This window comes from Pimephales promelas, chromosome 6, assembly GCF_988280905.1.
Source record: "Pimephales promelas chromosome 6, fPimPro1.hap1.1, whole genome shotgun sequence".
NCBI lineage: Eukaryota > Metazoa > Chordata > Actinopteri > Cypriniformes > Leuciscidae > Pimephales > Pimephales promelas.
Window position 1 is genome coordinate 35,718,730 of NC_142774.1, and position 19,805 is coordinate 35,738,534.

Here is a 19,805-nt window from a genome sequence, read left to right on the forward strand (position 1 = left end):
ATGTATTATAAATATCTCAATCCAAAATACACACACGCACACACGTACGTTGTGATATATTAGGAATTGCAGTTAAATTTAGCAATAATAACAATCAAATAGTCTATTATTTTTTGTTGATTTGACTAAGCACAATGTTTAAGGTATACTAACTAGTTGAAAACTTTACTTTTTTCGGTTTCAGACTTTGTTGGATTAATGCATTTGCATATTGTTGAAAAGAAAGGGAATTTTATATTATATATATATATATATATATATATATATATATATATATAGTTAATGGGTTAATCCAATGGAAATGTTGTCATAATTTACTCAACGTCATGTTGTGCCTAAACCCAAACAGTAAGGGGAGTTCCTGTAGTTTGTACCATAAATGTAAATTTGTATAGTAACTCATTAACTATATTTGAAGGTAAATGCCCCTTGCCCTTTAACGATAGTTAAACGAACCTTCACTTACATATAGAAATAGATGTTGATATGCATAGCAAGGACAAACGCTGTGCTAATAGTTGGATGACTTGCACTCCATTTCACAAAATTTAACAGAGAGATTTTCCATGATGGGTGAGATTTTTAATTCTTTTTTCATTTAAAAAGATGCAGTTTATCTTATTGTGATTCATGTTTATTACTATGTAATATTTGAAGGTTTCCCTAAGCAATTAAATATGGGTCCTGTATATATTAGGCCTGTATATATAATGCTTTTTTTTTGTTGTTGTTCATGTTTTTAGTTAATGCAATTAATTTAATATTTTATTATGCTGAAGTTTGCCTCTAAATATTTCCTCTGTGCATTCAATGTATACAGTTCCTTTTTTAAGCAAGAATACGAGAATCAATGCAGTATTTTAACTATAATTGTTCACATTTACAATCTGGACCATTTTATTTTGAACTGTATCTTTTCTTTCTTTGCGACAGGAACTATGAATGGACAGGTTTTTCCAGTGCTTGGGCCTTTCATGCTAACCCTCCTGATGACGACCGTCCCAGTTGTTCAGAGCGGGAAGGTTCTTGTCTATCCTGTGGATGGCAGTCACTGGGTCAACATGAACATCTTGGTCGAAGCACTTCATGCCAAAGGTCACGATGTTACAGTCATCCGGATGGCAGACAGCTGGTACATCAAAGAATCCTCACCTCACTACACATCGATCAATCTCAAGTCTGAAGGAGGATTTAGTGAAGATTTCTTCAAGGTGTTTGCATCTAAACTACTGGGAATTATGAGGGAGGGTTCGATCTGGGCTCGTCTCAAGTTGGAGATTGAGATGTGGCAAGGTTTTTTAGAGATGCTTGAAACAGAAAACAAGATGATGATCAACATGTTTGAAGACCACCAGCTGATACAGTCCTTAAAAGAAGCCAAATATGATTTGATTCTAACAGATCCAGCCATGTTACCAGGTATACTATTGGGTCATTATCTCAAACTGCCCATTGTCTACAATGTCCGTTGGACAGTTTACAGTGAGGCTCATTTTGCAATAGCTCCTTCACCGCTTTCTTATGTTCCTGCTCCAATGCTGGAGTTATCAGACCGTATGAGATTCTTGGAAAGAGTGAAGAATGTAGTAATGTACATCATAGCAGAAATACAGATAGCTACCATGATTACTCCAACTTATAATGCACTTTGTGAACGGTTCATTGGCCCAGGAACATCCTACTTTAGCTTACTTCAGAGTGCTGATCTGTGGCTCCATAGAGTTGATTTTATTTTTGAATTCCCGCGTCCCACTATGCCAAACATCGTCTACATGGCAGGTTTTCAGTGCAAGCCATCAAAGCCTCTTCCACAAGATCTGGAGGACTTTGTGCAGAGCTCTGGGGAGCATGGTGTCATCATCATGTCTCTGGGCACTCTCATTGGTCAGCTTCCTGATGATGTGGCAGAGGCAATTGCTGAAGCTTTTGCAGAACTTCCACAGAAGATCATCTGGAGGTACAAAGGAAAGAGACCGTCGGCACTAGGGAACAACACCTTAATGCTGGACTGGATGCCTCAGAACGATCTTCTGGGTCACCCTAAGACCAGAGCCTTTGTGGCACATGGAGGAACCAATGGAATTCAAGAAGCCATCTACCACGGGGTACCAATCATTGGGTTTGGGCTGATTTTTGACCAGCCCGATAATCTTTCTAAAATGAGAGTAAAGGGTGTAGCCAAGAATGTAGACTTTGCCACAGTGGATAAGGACTCCTTCCTTCAAACTGTCCAAGAGGTCCTTTATGAGCCCTCTTATCGGGAGAACATGCAGAGGCTCTCGAGGCTTCACAAGGACGTCCCAGTGAAGCCTCTGGACAACGCCATCTTCTGGATTGAGTTTGTTATGAGGCACAAAGGTGCCGCTCACTTGCGCACAGACTCTTACAAAATGCCCTGGTACTCTTATCACTCTGTTGATGTCGTTCTGCTCCTGCTTTCTGCTGTGTCACTCATCATCCTGACTATATATGCACTTATCAAGTATTTCTGCTGCAGAATATGCATGAGAAAAACAAAGAGCAAGCTACAATAATGAGGTAATAATAATTATAATAATTTAGTCCTCAGTTGTAAGTCGCTTTGGATAAAAGTGTCTGCTAAATGTAAATGAATGACACAAGTAAAAATGACAGGTCCAATGGGGCAACCTGTGATTGTGATTATGTATTGCTCAAGAGCACAGTGGTGGTAGGTGTCTCCAGTTTATGATTTCTTAGCCCAAATTAGCATATACTTTTAGATGGTCTAAGTGAGGATTTTGTAGTACAAGTTTTGTCAATATAAATGTGGTGGAATTTTGCAGTTTTTCTCATTTGCATTGGCTCAGTTCTCATTGGCCAATTTACTGACTGAATTGAATTAGTTCTTTCACTTGCTATAGGACACATTCCTCAATACTCGACTTTACTCTTCACACAGTTCTTCTTACCAACTCAACTTGGCACAGCAGGTAATTTCACATTCAAAATGCACTAAAGCACTTCAAACATGTCTCAAATCCAGTCATTCTTCCATAACAAAGTAAAGGCTGTCACACAACAAACACACTTTGTCAATCACAACAATCGAAAAAAGTTTTCAAACTAAACAATGTTTTCTTTGGTAAAATTTCTTTACAAAGCAATAAAGACACTCTCTACTATGGAAGCTTGTTTCCGCCACTGAATATAGAAATAAAATAAATAACTGTGACTTTTTATCTCTCTATTCCGACTTTTTTTCTCACAATTGAGTTTAATTATGAGTTTGCTGTGTTCAAGTGCTTTATTTTTGAATAATTTTGTAGTGTTTCATTAGTTCATAAGCATACAATATGCTGACTAGATAGTCAACTTGCTTTTTGAATTTTGGTCAAATGAATGCTATTTTTGCTTTGTAAAATGTATGCAACATGCATCAAATGGTTATTCATAGATGGAAATGTACTTGACTGAAACAGCAAGAGAAAGCAATATACGTAGATGTAGTGAGGAAAACAAATAAAACAACAATCACTCTTCCTCTGGATTTCAATTGTTAACTTTATTTTTCATGACGTTCCAGCTGATGAGGGTTAAACAGTCCCTCCAGGATTTCACGATTTTTTTTTGTGATTTTTGCGATCAAAATGACTGATTTTGTGGTGGTAATTTCCAAAAATTTGTGAAAAAATTTGCGATTTATATATAACATTTACCATAATAGTATTCAGTCCTTCCAGTTTTTTTGTGATTGTTGCGGGCAAAAATTGATTGATTACGCGGCCCGTTTTCTTTAAAAATGCGATGGAATATATATTTATATTTATGCAGTTTTATGCGATGAAATTGCAGGAATTTGCAAAAATTGAGGGAACTTGCAAAAATTGCGGTTTGATGAAAAAGAGAAAAAAAGTGATTCCCCCAACATCCTGTTCTCACTAGGCTAATGTAAGAGTCATTTCTTATTACTTCCTTTGATAAGCAAGCATACAAAGTGCTGGGAATATTTCATTTCTCATCTTGTTTTATTTCAGACTGTAATGAGGTGTGGCCCCTTTAAGAGCTGCGCGCTCCCTGTTGAACTCTGCAGTGTTATATATGCGCCTCGAACAACCCATGTGTGCGGGTAATTTCTGTTTGATGCTACTTCTTTTATCTTATGTTGTTTATTAAGTAACGATGTGACGGCAGAACGTGTGACAGACAGTTATACGAGTTAGATTTGTGAGATCAATCGCCTCCGTGAGTCTGTCTGGCGTCGCGTAATTGCGTCACTTCATAACGTTCCCATGGAAACAGGGGGAAATGGCTGCTCTTGTCTGAAGCAAACGCAACATTTTTCAACTTTCTGAAAAAAAAAAAAAATTAAACTTTCTGCTAAGATACATGTGACTTTTTTGCAACGAAAATGCGAGGATTATGAAATTATGCAAACCCCGCATATTTTGCACGGAAATCGGCAATTTATGCGGCGAAAGTGCAGCGTATTTGAAAAAATGCGGCCCCCGCATAAATATGCGGACTTTGGCTGATTTTGCATTGAATTCAGCGATCGCATAATCGCGTTTTTCTGGAGGGACTGGTTAAACATTGTCCGTCTGTTCGCTTCATTTCACTGAGGATTGTTTTGTAAACAAGACTGGATTTGCAGACCGATTAAGATTAAAGTACGGTGCTGTGTTGTCTATATTGGATCTGACAGGAATTGTGCAACACACGGACTCTGGGTCGAACATGTATGGGCGAATCATTCCGGTTGCCGTTTTACAACATTGGACGTTTTCAAAAGTGCATCGACGGGTGAGTTGAAACTCATTATAATATGCAAAACTGTTATCCACTCACAGCAGTGGCTGTTTACTTCCAAGTCTTCAGTGCGAAACGCCCATAAAAACCGAGCGTTTTTCAGCTAGGCTCAAAACTAGGGTAGAAAATAGCCTATTATTTATTCATTTTGATGTTTTTGAATGCAAAAACCAAGCGAACATCATAAGTTGACCTCAGACAACAATATAATAAAATTTAAAAAGCCAGTTCATGACCCCTTTAAACGGTATTTCACCCCCAAATATGTCTGTTACTTGACACCTATCGCACTGCAAGGTCTCTCAGATCAGCTCAACTTGGTATATTGTCCATCCCCCGGTTGTCCAGTTGTCTACAGTAGGTGGATGGTCATTTAGTGTCAATGTTCCCAAATTATGGAATTCATTACATTCGAAATATCTCATCTGTGGCTACATTCAAAACTCAGTTAAAAACATATCTATTTAACATGTGTTTCGTTTAATGTGACTGTAATGTTTGTGTAAGCGTATAAATCTATTGTAAAATAAAATGTAAAGCGACCTTGAGCTACGGAAAGGCGCTGTATAAATAAAACGTCTTTTTCTTCTTCTTCTTCTTCTTCTTCCTCCGCCAAAGTAATAGAACGCAAAAGCATACCATATTCATGGAGTGAGCCAGACTTAAATGCAGGGTTATTGGTAGATTTACAGACTGCCTTACTCATCACGCTAACCACTGGGCTGCATCTACATGAATTTCTGCTGTCAGATATCGGTACACACATACACAATCTGGAACACACTTAATCTGTATGCGTGTTTGAAAATTTCCTGACTTCACGCTTTACAAAACACACAGCAGAACTTTCTGCTGCTCAAGTACTTTAATATGCAGCCGAGCTGCTAAAAATACAAGCGTAATTGAAAGATTTACAAAGTGTTTCTTCTTTTTATGACATCATTATACAGTTTAACTGCGGTTTTAAAGAATATTCAATCTAATGCGGTCGGTGTGTGTACAAGCATATTTTCTGTGTGTGTCGTTGTTTTCTATTTGTTTGAAGGATTGTTTGGCATCATCCCCATTATCCTTCAACCTAAACAACACGCAGACTATTTCTGGCATACATCCGAGAGGAATCGACAGTGTCTGAACATCAGTATCAGCAGGTGCAGTGTGTATGTTTAGACATCATGATGGTGATGTTCACACATTTTTATTACACTCCCTGAGGATAATGTAGAATGTGAACAATACATTTCATACACATGAATCTCATTGTGAGTTATGATCTTATTATTTGCATTATATAGTATTCTAATTTCATGTTAATATGACCAAAATACTAAAGTACTCTAGAGCACAATGAAGCAAGATAACAGAAACCTTTTCATCATTTATCCAGGTTACCATGACAGCCCGAGGGTAGCAGCTCCTTCTCTGTCTGTGTGTGTGTGTGTGTGTGTATCTCAACGTCCTTCAAAGGGTGCTCTGTCCACTTAAATAGGACAAACTAGCTTTTTTCTCTCTCCCTCTCTTTTTACTTGAGGGGCAGTACTTTCACCCCATTAGTCATTCTAAAGAATGAGGATGTGAGATGTGTGAAAACTGGGCTAAAAATCCGGACACATTAAAGTTTCTCCATTGTTCATATTTGCTTCGGTGCGAAATGCTGCCCCCCAAAGGACTGTGTGCATTTGTTTATGTTCAGTCCCAGAGCTTTTATGTGTAATGTATGCAGTATTCCTCTATCAGAATACGGATAAGACAGCATTAGCACATTTTTGATGAATGTTTAAGTACACTGAAGCAAGTCATTTGAGCTATTCCCCACCCCCCTCAGATTTCAACCATGACACACTCATGCAGAACGCTGGAAATGTCCTTCAGTCGTTCGTCACACTTTTCGGACAAACTGAAACCGAGTCAGTGAACAGTCCATCGACCACAGTAAACATACAAAATGAAATGTAATATCAAGCTTGATTTAAAAAAAAAGAGAGAGGAAGAAAAAGAGTGTGTTTATGAGGAAAAAAATTCTTTAGTGTGATTAGAAACTAGTCAGTTTTATGAATAACGTTTGCTTTCTGATTTGAAAAAGTCTGAATTTCTCCTGCCACACACAAAAAAACATTCTGTGACCTATTTTGACAAAAACACCAAAGTTGTGTGGTACTTTAATTCCTGTTTAAATCGACATTTTCGTTTTAAAGGGTTCATTCATGTCATGGATTTTTTTTTTATTTTAAAGTCCACAGAGGTTCACTTATAATGTTTGTAAAGTTTTTGTACAGACACACATAGACACACATACACACACGTGTGTGTGTGTGTGTGTGCTAGAGCCAGACCGATATATCGGCAGGCCGATATTATCGGCCGATATTAGGCATTTTCCAAACTATCGGTATTGGCAGTTATAATGGCCGATAAATGAATTTCAAAAATAAAATAAAAACGGACGAAACACGCTTCAACCATGTCATGAGTGTTGGAGTTGTATAGTTAGTCCACCAGACGGCAGTGATTCATCCAAAAGTTTTTGAATCTGAATTTATATTTAGTTTTCTATAAAACAACAGAAACCTAGACCGAACATTTTTTTATAATGTAGAATGTATAAAGGTTTTTTTATAACAATTACAAAGATCTGAATCAGTAAATGAAATCACAGACATCCAATGCAAATATGTCATTCAGAAATTGTCTGAATAATGCTTATTGCATGTCTTCTTTAAATAGCGCAAACAAAGCGCTCGTACTTGATAAAGAGACAAGACATCAGTCTCTTGATCCTTTTGTTTGTTCATGGGTGTAAAAAAACGTTGACGGCTTTCTGCATGTACTGTAACACACAAACACACTTGATGCATTACACATCTCACTGGCCTCACCATCAACTTCAGTCCCATTTGCATCTCATAAATTATTCAGAAAAGCTCCATAAATATGCAAACTCAATTCCTACTCTAACTCATTTGCTTTATGCCATCTGGCCATTAAGCAACTTCTAAACAGTTCATTTAGAGAGCTATAAACACACACACACCCACACACACACGTAGACAGGTATCTTCCTACATCCAATTTACATACACAAACCACACACAGATTTGCTGATCCAGCTGAAGAGAAGACCACCAAGGTCAAGGTGTCTATCTTCTTTCCCACCAGCACATTTTTCCTCTTACCTTACCTTTTACTTCCCATTCTCACTTCTACATATTCAAATGTTTTTCACTCTTAAGGCCAATTCACACATCAAACGACAGACGGCGAGCAATGGCAACAGACACTTTCGGGTTTTGTCAGATCAGTGTTTTACCTCAGTCCTCGTCTGTCAGCGTTTGTCTGATGTTTGTCAGCTCATGAAATGTCTGAGTAGTTATGGATTATAATCCGGTTGATTGTTCGCTTTGGTCAGGACCTGTCGGTGCAGTGTGAGTTTATGCTCGTTTTAATGCTACTATCATTTCTCCTTTTCTCAAGATATGTTAGTACAAATAGTAGTATGCTATTTCTGTAGTGTGCAGTATGTTTACTGTACATATACTATTATGAAATACGTAGAAGACCAACTACATATGCAAAAAAGTGCAGCATGCACAGAATACTAAATCTCTCAATGCAGTATGCTTGACTACACCCTCCATTTCCGAATGAAATGGAAGTGTTGCGAATGCAGGGCCGGCGCTAGCCATTTGGGTGCCCTAAGCACAAATGCTTGGTGGTGCCCCCTTAACACCCCACCCCCACCCCCACCACCCACTCACCCAAGGAATAACAACCATTCAGAATTTCTTAGTTAGGTTCTCTTTACTTCCAAAATAACTGCTGCAAATAAATACATTTACATTAACAATGGCACCAAATATGCAAAGAAATAAATAATAAAAAGGTTAAAATTATAAATACCAAAAACCACCACAATTACTAAAAACACATTTTTGGAACTGGCTACAACAGCTGGTTGATGGTTCTTCCTCCTGGCCTTGAGTTGCTCCTTGCATGTATTTTAGCATTGACCCTGCATTCAGAAATACAAGACAAAATATTCACGGATTGTACTAAATCAATAACCATCGTATACAAAAATATTGCACACATTAGTCTTTTATATAATATAGGCCTATGTGTCACTGGAACATTTAAAATTCACAACTCTATTCTACCTTTAAAAGAGGTCTGATGAGGCACAGTATAATAATTCTGTACATAATTTGTAGGGCTGGGAAAAGATGAATCGCGATTAATCGCATCCAAAATAAAAGTTTGTGTCTACATTAATGATATAGGCCTATGTGTGTGTACTGTGTATAATTATTTTGTATATGTATTTAAGAAATATTTGTTATTTATATATAAAATATTTTAATTTATATATATATATAATATAAATTATCTATTAATATATACAGTATATACATGCAAATATTTCTTAAATATATATATGTGTGTATATTATATATACAAAATAATTATACACAGTACTCATGTAGAAACTTTTATTTTGGATGTGATTACGCTTTTCCCAGCCCTAATAATTTGACAACTCCATATAAAAAATATACAAACAGTGAGATTGTGTTTTTTTTTTTTAATTGCAGTTTCACCAATAGATGTCGCCCTTGGGCCTTTGACCGCATTATCCGATAGAACAACAACGAAAAAACATATCTAAGCGATCTTCCTTTTCTTCTCAAACAAACTAACTGCATCTTAAACAGCCCAAGTAAAAAAAAAAAAAACCCAGGGAGAAACCCCCGGACCCCCGTTAAAATAAAAAATTCTACATGCAGGGCAAAGCCCTGGATCATTTGCACAACTAGCGACGCCCCTCTGGACATGCATACACGAAGCAAGGGTGCCTACAAAACTAACACTTTTATTTAAAACATTGTCTTACCTGCAAACAAGTATCATCCCACTGTCTCTTCTTTTTCCTTTTTTCCGCCCCCGACTCTTTAGAGACCATGTCTGATGTCGATCAGGTGTCTGCCAAATTTGACACTGATTGAGGAACAGACCACTGCGAGGTGGGGAAGGGGGGGCACCAGAGGGAGAGTGGCACAGGAGATTCACCTTTTTCTCCACTAATTTGGTCTAGGCCTATATTACTTTTGTATTGCTTTTGTATATTAACATGCTTTAGACATATTGTATTTGTTATTTATACTAGTAGCCTATTGTGATGATTTTTCACCACCCAGATTTTTTGGTGCCCCCCCAAGCACTTGGTGCCCTACGCGCAGTGCGTGATGTGCGTGTGCGGAGCGCCGGCCCTGTGCGAATGAACCGCAAATAATATAAGCCGTTTTTTTTACTGTACATCATTTCCATCTTGACTCATCATGCTAAATTGGATTAAAAATGCAACATAACCACTTTATTTTCAAGATGATAACTGGACGGCACTAGCTGAATAAAACATGAGGTCATGTGACAATGACTACATTTACAAGTAGTCATGTAAAATGTACATGTGACAATGACTACATTTATTGTAAACAATACTTAGATCAAATTAATATGATTAAGCTCATAATCATAGTAATATATAGTAATATAAAGAAATGGGTATGTAAAAACTTTAATCTATTCCACTCTGGCCAATACATGTGCTTGTAATGTACATGGATGACGTTGTCATGCGCAGATTTGTAAACATAGCAGTAAAGAAGGCATCACATTTTAGGGGTGCTGAAGAAACTGAATCCATGTTGAAAACATGTAAACCTCACTCCCCTGGCCTTAAAATTTAGTTTAAATTGATAAAATTGTTTGTTTTAATCACATTTTCGCAGTTTCCCCTATTAAATCCAGTCACGCAGCAGATCTTTTGCCACTCAGTCAGGCTGAGGGGGGTTGTTCCGGCGGGAAAGTGACGTCAATGCATTCCCTCTATAGGGACCCTTAATGAATGACAACATGTAGTTGAATGCAATATGTTACCACATTTTTGTTTAGTTTTGTTATACAGATTTTGTATTTTTTTTTACATAAGACATACATACATACATTAATATTGACTCTAAAAAACTGTCTTCAGCCTTTTGCAAAACAATAAATAGGCTAAATAAAAATCTAAATGTACTGTATTATCAATTATTTTGTTATTTGGCATGATTTCGATTAAAATAAATGAATTTCTAAGCCAAAGAATGAGCAGTATGATGCTAATTCTAATGAATACCTCAGTAAGCACCTCAAATTACACAACTAAAAACATTTGTTTGCAAATTTTTGATTGAAAAAGAAAGGAATAACTCACACATAAAGTCTCTAAAGCCTGGGGTTTGGGCACAGCGTCTCGGTCTCTTCAGACACCTGTCCATTTGACACTTTCTCACCTCTCTCTCTCTCTCTCACACACACACATATACTTTTTTTCTTGGCTCTACAGGTGAACCACACACACACAAACCTGGTCTCCATCTGTTGTCTCTGCTCTTATTGGCAGGCACAGAACTGGCTAAAGGTCACATGGTGCTTCTTAATTACATATCTCATTCCATTATGACCTAATTAATAGCAGAAATCAAAAGCGTGTGTGTGTGAGGTGAATAAACTGTCAGTGTATATAACACATTCTGAAAGTGTTCCTAAAAGCATCAGGACTGCAATGATGTCAGTTCTGCGTTTGTCTGCATGAAGGGAACTCAACAAATATGCTTTTTGCTTTTTCAAAGATGACCTATTAACCCCTTTTTCAAAGTCATGACATAGTTTGTGAAATGTTTTTATTAACCCATTGGAGTTTTATGGATTACTTTTATGATGCGCTTTTTGGAGCTTCTAAAACTTGAGCACTGTTCAATACAATTGCAAAGCTGGGAAGAACCAGGACATTATTTAATATAACTCTGATTGTGTGTGGCTGAGAGCAGAAAGAAATTTACACCTAGAATGTCTTGAGAGTGAGTAAATAATGGGATATTTTTAATTTTGGGGTGAACTATTCTATGTAATGTGTGCTATACAAATACATTGTTATGACCTCTGTAATATATGTTAATACAAATATAGAAAAATTTTGGAATGTGATTAAAAGTGAGCAGATTGAATATCTACGCATGGTACTGTCTCTTCCGCATCCATTCACTTATCTTATAGAAGACATATCCGAAATATCCTCTTACTATTTTTCTCTCTAGCCATCTGTCATAGATCAAACCATTAGTGTTGGTTTTTACTATTTTATTTTATTGCTTTTACACTTTACACATGTGTCCTAAAAGAAAACCATTTAAAAGGAGTGTTATGTCAGCAGTCCCTGATAGCATGCTGGTCCGATAAAACACAAAAATGGTAAATGAAAGACGAAAAACATGATGTTCAAAGTAAGCTGTCACACCGGGAGAACGGTTCGATCTGTGCTCAAACTGAGATGAGAAATTCTTGAATATTTTGCCAGTTGTAACAGCTCACTCCCACAGTTTCATCAAAGCAGTGCTTGCATGCTTTGTCACCGCGGGTCCCTCAGATAAGCGTGTTTGTCTAGCACTGCTGGCTGTTTTAGAGTCTTATGCCTGGTGATCACTGCCAAGAGGTCAATCAACTTGCTGCCAATGCTGTTTATGACTCCAAAATGTGGTTAATATTTTCAAATATTTTTTTTTAAACATTGTTTTTAAGTAACTTTGAATGAATTGTAAGATCTTGTTTTACAGTCAATATATGTAAACTTCATCTCCGGGGTCTTGATACACAGTGATGCGAATGATGGCGTCTGTTTTACAAACTTAATTCCAGCTAAAGTCCTCGTCCTCCTTTTGAATTGCTCGCAAAGTTGATTCACAGCGCTCAAAACAGCTTCTTCTCGACATGTCGACAACATGAATCAAACTCTTCCAGCCCCAGCTACAACTACAGTATTTGAGGGTCGAAGTAGACATAAAAAAAATGAACAAATCTTTTTTTGAGTCATTTCGTTCATTTCGTTCGTTGAATGTTGGTTTGGTCCTTATCGCATAAGTATGTATGTGTACAGCACTTTGTTAAACACTTGTTGTTTTTGAAAAAGTGCTATATAAATAAACTTTGACTTGACTTGACTTTGACTTGAATGAACCAAATGACTCGAAAAAAGATTCATTCATTTTGATGAACGAGTTCGAACAGGAGAGTCACGAACGCTCAGCACAGAACAGAGCAAGGTGAGCATTTGTGCTTATAAAACTTAAACTTTTGTTATTTGAGCAATCGTTTCGCTTGATAAGTCCCTTATTTGTCGTCTAGAATCGTTTAAAGCTGCACCTTTGAAGCTGCACTGAAACTGTCTTTTGGACCTTGAACCGTTTGGTTCCCAATGAAGTCCATTATATGGAGAAAAATCCAGGAATGTTTTCATCAAAACCCTTAATTTCTTTTCGACTGAAGAAAGATTGACATGGACATCTTGGATGACATGGGGGTGAGTAAATTATCAGCAAATGTTTTTTTAAAAATGAACTACTCCTTTAAGGGATCGAAACTTGCCGGTCTAGAAAAGTTATTAAAGACATCGTTAAAATAGTTCAAGTGACTACAGTGGCTCAATCTTAAGTTTATCAAGCAACGAGAAGACTTTTTGAATAGCGACTTTATTCAACTTTTCATTTTTCTTGTAGGCCTCGAGTTAGTTCACGTAGTGAAACTGCGCAACACTTCTGTGTTGTACGTCACTCGTAGGCTCACTATTGGCCAACGCTGGTCATGTGTGTGATCTGTGTGATGTACAACCAGAAGCGCTGCGCAATTACACATTCTTTTACAAATGAATAGTTGAATAAAGTCGTTATTATTCTCGACGCTTGATAAACTTAAGATTGAACCTAGTCACTTGCACTATTTTAACAATGTCTTTAATAACTTGGGCCGACCAGATTCAATCAAGTTCAGGTATTGAAATTCAAGTAACAGAATTTTCATTTTGGGGTGAAATGTCCCTTTAACGAGTCGTCAGTTACACATAACAACATTTGCATAATGCCTGCATATGGTCTTCATTGGCTGCCTGCGAACAAAGTCTACTTTGCCCCTTAAACACTGTAGTTGTAGCTGAGGCTGGAAGAGTTTGATTCATGTTGTCGACATGTCGAAAAGACGCTGTTTTTAGCGCTGATAATCCACTTTGCGAACAATTCAACAGGACGAGGACTTTCGTTGGAGTTGATTTTGTAAAACAGACGCCATCATTCGTATCACTGTGTATCAAGTGCTGAGGAATCCCCTGAGATGAAGTTCAGTTATGGTAATAGGCTTAAACCAATAAACCAATCACAATGGACTGGGCCTTATGGCCAATCAGAGCAGAGCGGGCTCATGTAAAGGGGGGTTTAGAGAGATTGAATCTTCAAACAAACCATTTTCAAACGTCAGACTTCAATCATTTGAGAAATGAAGTGATGTGTAGTGTGTATTATAAGAAAATTAAAGTGTCTTTGGACTTTAGATGCATGAAAATCGATATTATAGGAGACCTCCAAAACAAAATTAGGATAGATAAATAATAAGCCACTCTACCTGTCCCCACTATATTCTGTTCACTCTGTAGATGTAGTGTATGTATTTTATCATCCAGCATTGAAGTCTGATAGCCCTTCCCTTTCGTCTACATAAGGAGAGCTGTGACAGTTGAGTGGATGAAGTGTCCACTTTTCACTTTTGCAGTTAATTAAGTGCGTCATCCAAGTATTTGTAGTGTTCTTGTTGGAATTTTCAATGTGATCACACAACTCGCACTATTTATACTTAGAATAGAGCATAAGTAAAGTATGGATGCATACAGAAATATGCATACAGAGGATTTACACAGTAAACTACTGTTATCAAGGAAATAAACTGAGAAAATAAAGCAGCCTTGGGTGTTGAAGCACAATGACATGGTATATAATTATATGCTTTTGGCAAAGGCAATAACTACTTTTAATACTACTTAGTGAGACATAGCTCAGCTTTTTATTGTAGTATGTGTGACTGAATGAGAGTATAATGCAGATTCTTTGTGTTGCTATTGGCACAGAAACAAACTTATGGCATAATTATTTTTTATTTGACTCACAGTTTCACCAAACCTTTGAAAATATTGATGTCTAGCTCACAGGCGGGTGAAATGTTCTAAAAAAAAAATTCATGTGTGGCCTGCAATGAATTTAAACCTCAAAATCACATTTCATCTGGCAATATTTCTCTGTCTCATTGGCAGGATTTTTTTTTTTTAACTCACACACTCATATACACTCATGTCACAAGAAATGGGGTCTGAAGTGCAGGTCTGACACCTTTCAATTCGCCTGAAGCTACATCATCATTATATAAAAGATTTTCAATTCTTTTCTCTTTCTCTCTGTCTCTCTTTTCTTTTTTAAAGCCCATCCCAAAAAAGAAGATGCGCACCCCAAACCCGCAATGTGAGAGAAATTACTGCCTTTTTCATTTTTTTCTTTCCATCCCTTCCAACCTCAAAGCTCTCCTCTTCTCTGTCTTTCTGAAAGAGGACACCTTGCAGGAATGAGGTTCTTCATGGAGAGTTCTCAGTCTCTAGAGGATTCCTGCCCAGGGCGGGTGGAAAAAGAGCGTGCTCATACAGATTCACACTCTGTGTATGATATGAAATATGCTACTCACATGAGCATAATGCTTTAAGATAAAATTCCACAAGAATATGCAAATGTAGCACTAATGAGGCCTCGGGCATGAATTATGCACACATGAATTGCAGAAGCACATATACACGCTGCGTAGGGTGTGAATTTGAGTGCTTGAGTAAGCTGATATATTCTCCTCTAAATTCAAATGTAAGTATGTTTGTTTATGCGAATAAACGAGAGTACACGGAAATGTTACAATATATATAACAAATATAACATTTCCAATGTTATATTTTACCTTCAAATCAACAGAAGAAAAAAAAAACTAATAATATTTTGCACAAATAAATATACATACTTTATTATTGACCATAATAATTGGAAAAGGAAATATATATTTACATATATATTAATTACACATATAATTGATAATTAATTAATACATATATCCTACGGTTGTCAAACGATTAATCGCGATTAATCACATCCAAAATAAAAGTTTGTGTTTACATAATAAATGTGGGTGCACTGTGTATAATTATTTTGTATATATGAATACACAAACATGTATGTATATTTAAGGAAAAAAATATTATTTATATATAAAATATTGATATTTATATATAATATAAATTATATATAAATCTATATATACATGAAAATATTTCTTAAATATATACAAGCATGTGTGTATTTATATATATAAAATAATTATACACAGTGCACCCACATATATTATGTAAACACAAACTTTTATTTTGGATGCAATTAATCACGATTAATCGTTTGACAGCCCTAATATACAGTATATATATATATATATTTAATCATTTTATTATTTATTCTATTTTATTTAAATTTAAACAACATTGTTGAATAAATTATTAAACAAATTAAATGTAATTTATTGAATTACACAATAATTATTAATAATTATTAATGATCAAAGAAAAAAGAGAGCTTAAATACACTGGGATAGACCATTAAAGGAGTACAGTAGTTCACTTTTGAATTTGCTGATAATTTACTCACCCCCACGTCATCCAAGATGTCCATGTCATTCTTTCTTCAGTTGAAAAGAAATTACGGTTGGCGGATAATGGCGGATTGACGGAATGGCGGAAGTTTTGGACCGGGAGTCAATGTCCTTATATGGCAGTTCCGCTGCAAATACGGTGACGTTATAGTTCAAAAAACGTCATAGAAAACAGAAAAATCTGAACAGGTTGAAAAATATGAACAGAATATAAAGATATAAACAAAGCACCTAAAGAGAATAATTTCATCTTTTCTGTATTATAAACACTCCAAATATACAACAAAATGCATTTAAGGGCTAAAAAAGTGGATTTTGCATGATATGTCCCCTATAATTTCTTTTCGACTGAAGAAAGAATGACATGGACATTTTGGATGACATGGGGGTGAGTAAATTATCAGCAAAAAATTTAAAAAAAAAAAGTGAACTATACTCCTTTAATGGAACAGGGAACAGGTGTGTAACTAATCAGAAACCATGGAAACAAACTAGAACTGGAACTCAGGCAAAGACAAATTAATGTTTCCCAAAAGCATCGTTAGCCAACTATGGTTGCAAGTTCTAATGAATTCTTGGTAATGACGTATTTTGCGACCATTGTTGCTTTGGAAATGCACCCCAGAACAAGATCATGAAACTATAAACTAGTTAAGACATGAACGTGACATTTAATGGCCATGAAAATAAACCTTATTTTCTCTTGTAGAATAAAAGTCCCTCTTTTTTTTTTCCTTTTGATTTTAGGGTGACATTTCTTTGTGAGATTCAACAGACAGATTCTATTAAAGTGAATCTGTAGCTTCATTGTATATCACTCTCAAATGTGCTGTGTGCACCAGACCTTGTGTATCACTCGCTCAAGATGAAACAAAGGATTTTGAGTGTGTCAGTGAGAACCGTACAAGAGGAGCGGATGAGAGAAAAGAGGATTAGAGAAACAGAGAAACAGTGAGATCTCCCATTAAATAAAGGCCTTTGCGCTCTGGTTATCTCCAATGCTTTGATTGTTCTGGTTTAATGGTTAATGTCCATAGGATCAACACTTCATTTAAATAAATAGAATGAAATGTGCCCTGACATTGTCCTAAAAACAAACATTCGAATGGTTCACATTCATCAGATTTATGACCTTTTTATAGCTATATCTCAAAGCAGTCAGTCTTCCATTTCAAATGCAAGTGATGTTAGAGCGTCCACATGGTCATAAGTGGAAAAGAAGAGTAGAAACAGAATAAGTAAGTGAGTTTGCAAGACGGAGAGCGAGACAAAGCGAGGCTTTGATCAGTCACATCTTAACTATATAGACTAACTGTTTCGTAAGACTTTCTCTGCACACAAATGAAAATGAAATCACATATGTACAGCAGGAAAATTGACATCTTCACTAGTGATTAGTATTATTCAAAATGTGTTAAAGATTGTCTAAGCATATTGCTTGGAGACAATTGATTTATTTGTGGTTATGTAATAAAACATGGCAAATTGTGTTGAGGCTATCATACAAAGACATTTTTAACACATGCAAAAATAAAAGATAATCAATGACTATGCTTTTTTTCTTTGCAAAATAAAATGAAACCTGAAACAGCACTCCAGACATTACTCTCAGCCACTACTGTATTTTTAGTCGATATATGTTCAAATAATAGTGTCTAAAAAGTGTACTTGTAAGTATCATACAATTGTTGATGAGTGTTGTATATGTTTGAAATTAAGAATGTTTGTCACAAATGTTTGGCCAATGCATTGATTTTTAGATCTCTAACTCTTCCTTTCTTTTTCATCTTATTTTCAGTTTTTAATGTGTTTTTTAGTTGAAAAGGACCCTCTTCCACATGAAATGAGATCAAAGCGTTTAAGATGCAATTATCTTCCTTAAGAATCAGATTAAGACAGTGAGGGAAAAAAAAGTCATGGCCTCAAAGAAAAATCTCCACAAACTTCTCTAGCCTACTTCAAAGAGCGGTGGAGCGAGTGCCACTTAGTGTATACTGTGCATGTGTTGGCTTTATCTAAGATTATGCAAGGATGAACACATTTTTTTTTATCTATAATCATAAAACGCGGCAAAAAAGTGTGCTGAGGGAGAATTTTTTTTGTAAAATGATTCTAGGGCGCTTTTTTGTCAAATTATTCTAGAAGGAAAAATTACTTCAGCACAAACTCATATTCAGATTCACTACATGTGTGACTACTGTATACTCGTGTGTTGACAGAATTCAGAATGGGATTTTGAACATTTTCTACAGGTTACGTTGTTGTGCCAGTTGGCAAGTGACTTATGAATGAGTCGTAATGAATCATTCAACGGAAATTGATTTTATGTTAGGGAAAGAATCCCGTGAATCAATCCTCAGAACAATCATACAAACACTCAGAACATACTGTGTTAGCGGTCATGAAGTAATTGCTTATTCAAAATAAGTCTACTCAAGAGACTATGCCATTTCGGAAGCAGCCAGTGACTGTTTTTATGAATGAGTCATTGATTGAATCATTCACTCCAAATCATTTGTTCAAAAACACTGAATCATTTTAGAAACGTAGAAGAAGAAACAGTTTTGTTGACGGAGCCAAAATACAGCGTCGAAAAATGTAAGTTACTCAGTATTAACTTCTTGTTTATTCAACTGTTTTGTAAAAGCAACAGCTTTTACAGCTTTCTAGCCGTCATTAAACGTGACGATTTCGAATTAGTAACGGAGCCTTGGACACGTTATCAACTAGCTGGAATGGAATCATTAGCCGCTTTGAGTGCATACAACTTCGAATTTCACAGACTTTTGCGTCATCATCTGCACGCGGATTTCACACCCAAAACGCTCGTCTAAACGCAGAATAAAAAGTGATAAGGCAACGCCACTTTTGCGTTTTCTCTTCAGAATTGTTTCCGTGTAAACATAGCCTAAGATAGTGTTTTACATACAAAAGAGGGTCTTACGTGACACTACTCATTTCCCCCCTTATTTATTTACTGTACATGTTGTCCTTTGAAATATAAAACAATTTCACGTGCAAGAGTTGCCATTCACTGTATTACCATGGCTGTTTTGAAAGTGTCACAGATATAATGTTTTTAAGTAAACTTTGAATGTCTTACTTATAGTTGTTTCAAAGCCTACTGTATCATATTTGATTCATGGATATGTGGAAAAACATGTGTGTCTGTGAAAATCCAGTTTTAAGCATCACAATTTAACAGAACGTGAGTATGAAACTATGAACAAGACATTGTTGATATTGATATTTCATACTTTTTCAGTAGCAAAAGGCATTTTAGAATAATTCTAAAACATCTTCTTCATCTTCAGGTTGTGGCACACTTATCTTTTTGCAGTGAAATCCTTATGCTGAAATGTATGAAATATGATACAACAGGCCTTTGAGTTACATTTACATCTCCCAATCTGTTGTATTGCATTATATGTTTTGCATTTTGTATTTTT

General features: G+C 36.1%; 2 protein-coding genes across 2 annotated transcripts in view; one reads left to right on the forward strand and one right to left on the reverse strand.

Moving 5' to 3' along the window:
* Positions 1-19,805, reverse strand: part of elfn1b (extracellular leucine rich repeat and fibronectin type III domain containing 1b) — an 85,363-nt gene that overhangs the window by 40,875 nt on the left and 24,683 nt on the right. The gene's annotated exons all lie outside the window — the stretch shown is intronic.
* Positions 439-3,497, forward strand: LOC120462993 (UDP-glucuronosyltransferase 2A3). The gene is made up of 2 exons (XM_039651763.2): positions 439-573; positions 934-3,497. The coding sequence occupies exons 1-2, from the start codon at positions 567-569 to the stop codon at positions 2,532-2,534; spliced, it is 1,608 nt and encodes a 535-aa protein (XP_039507697.2). The 5' UTR covers positions 439-566; the 3' UTR covers positions 2,535-3,497.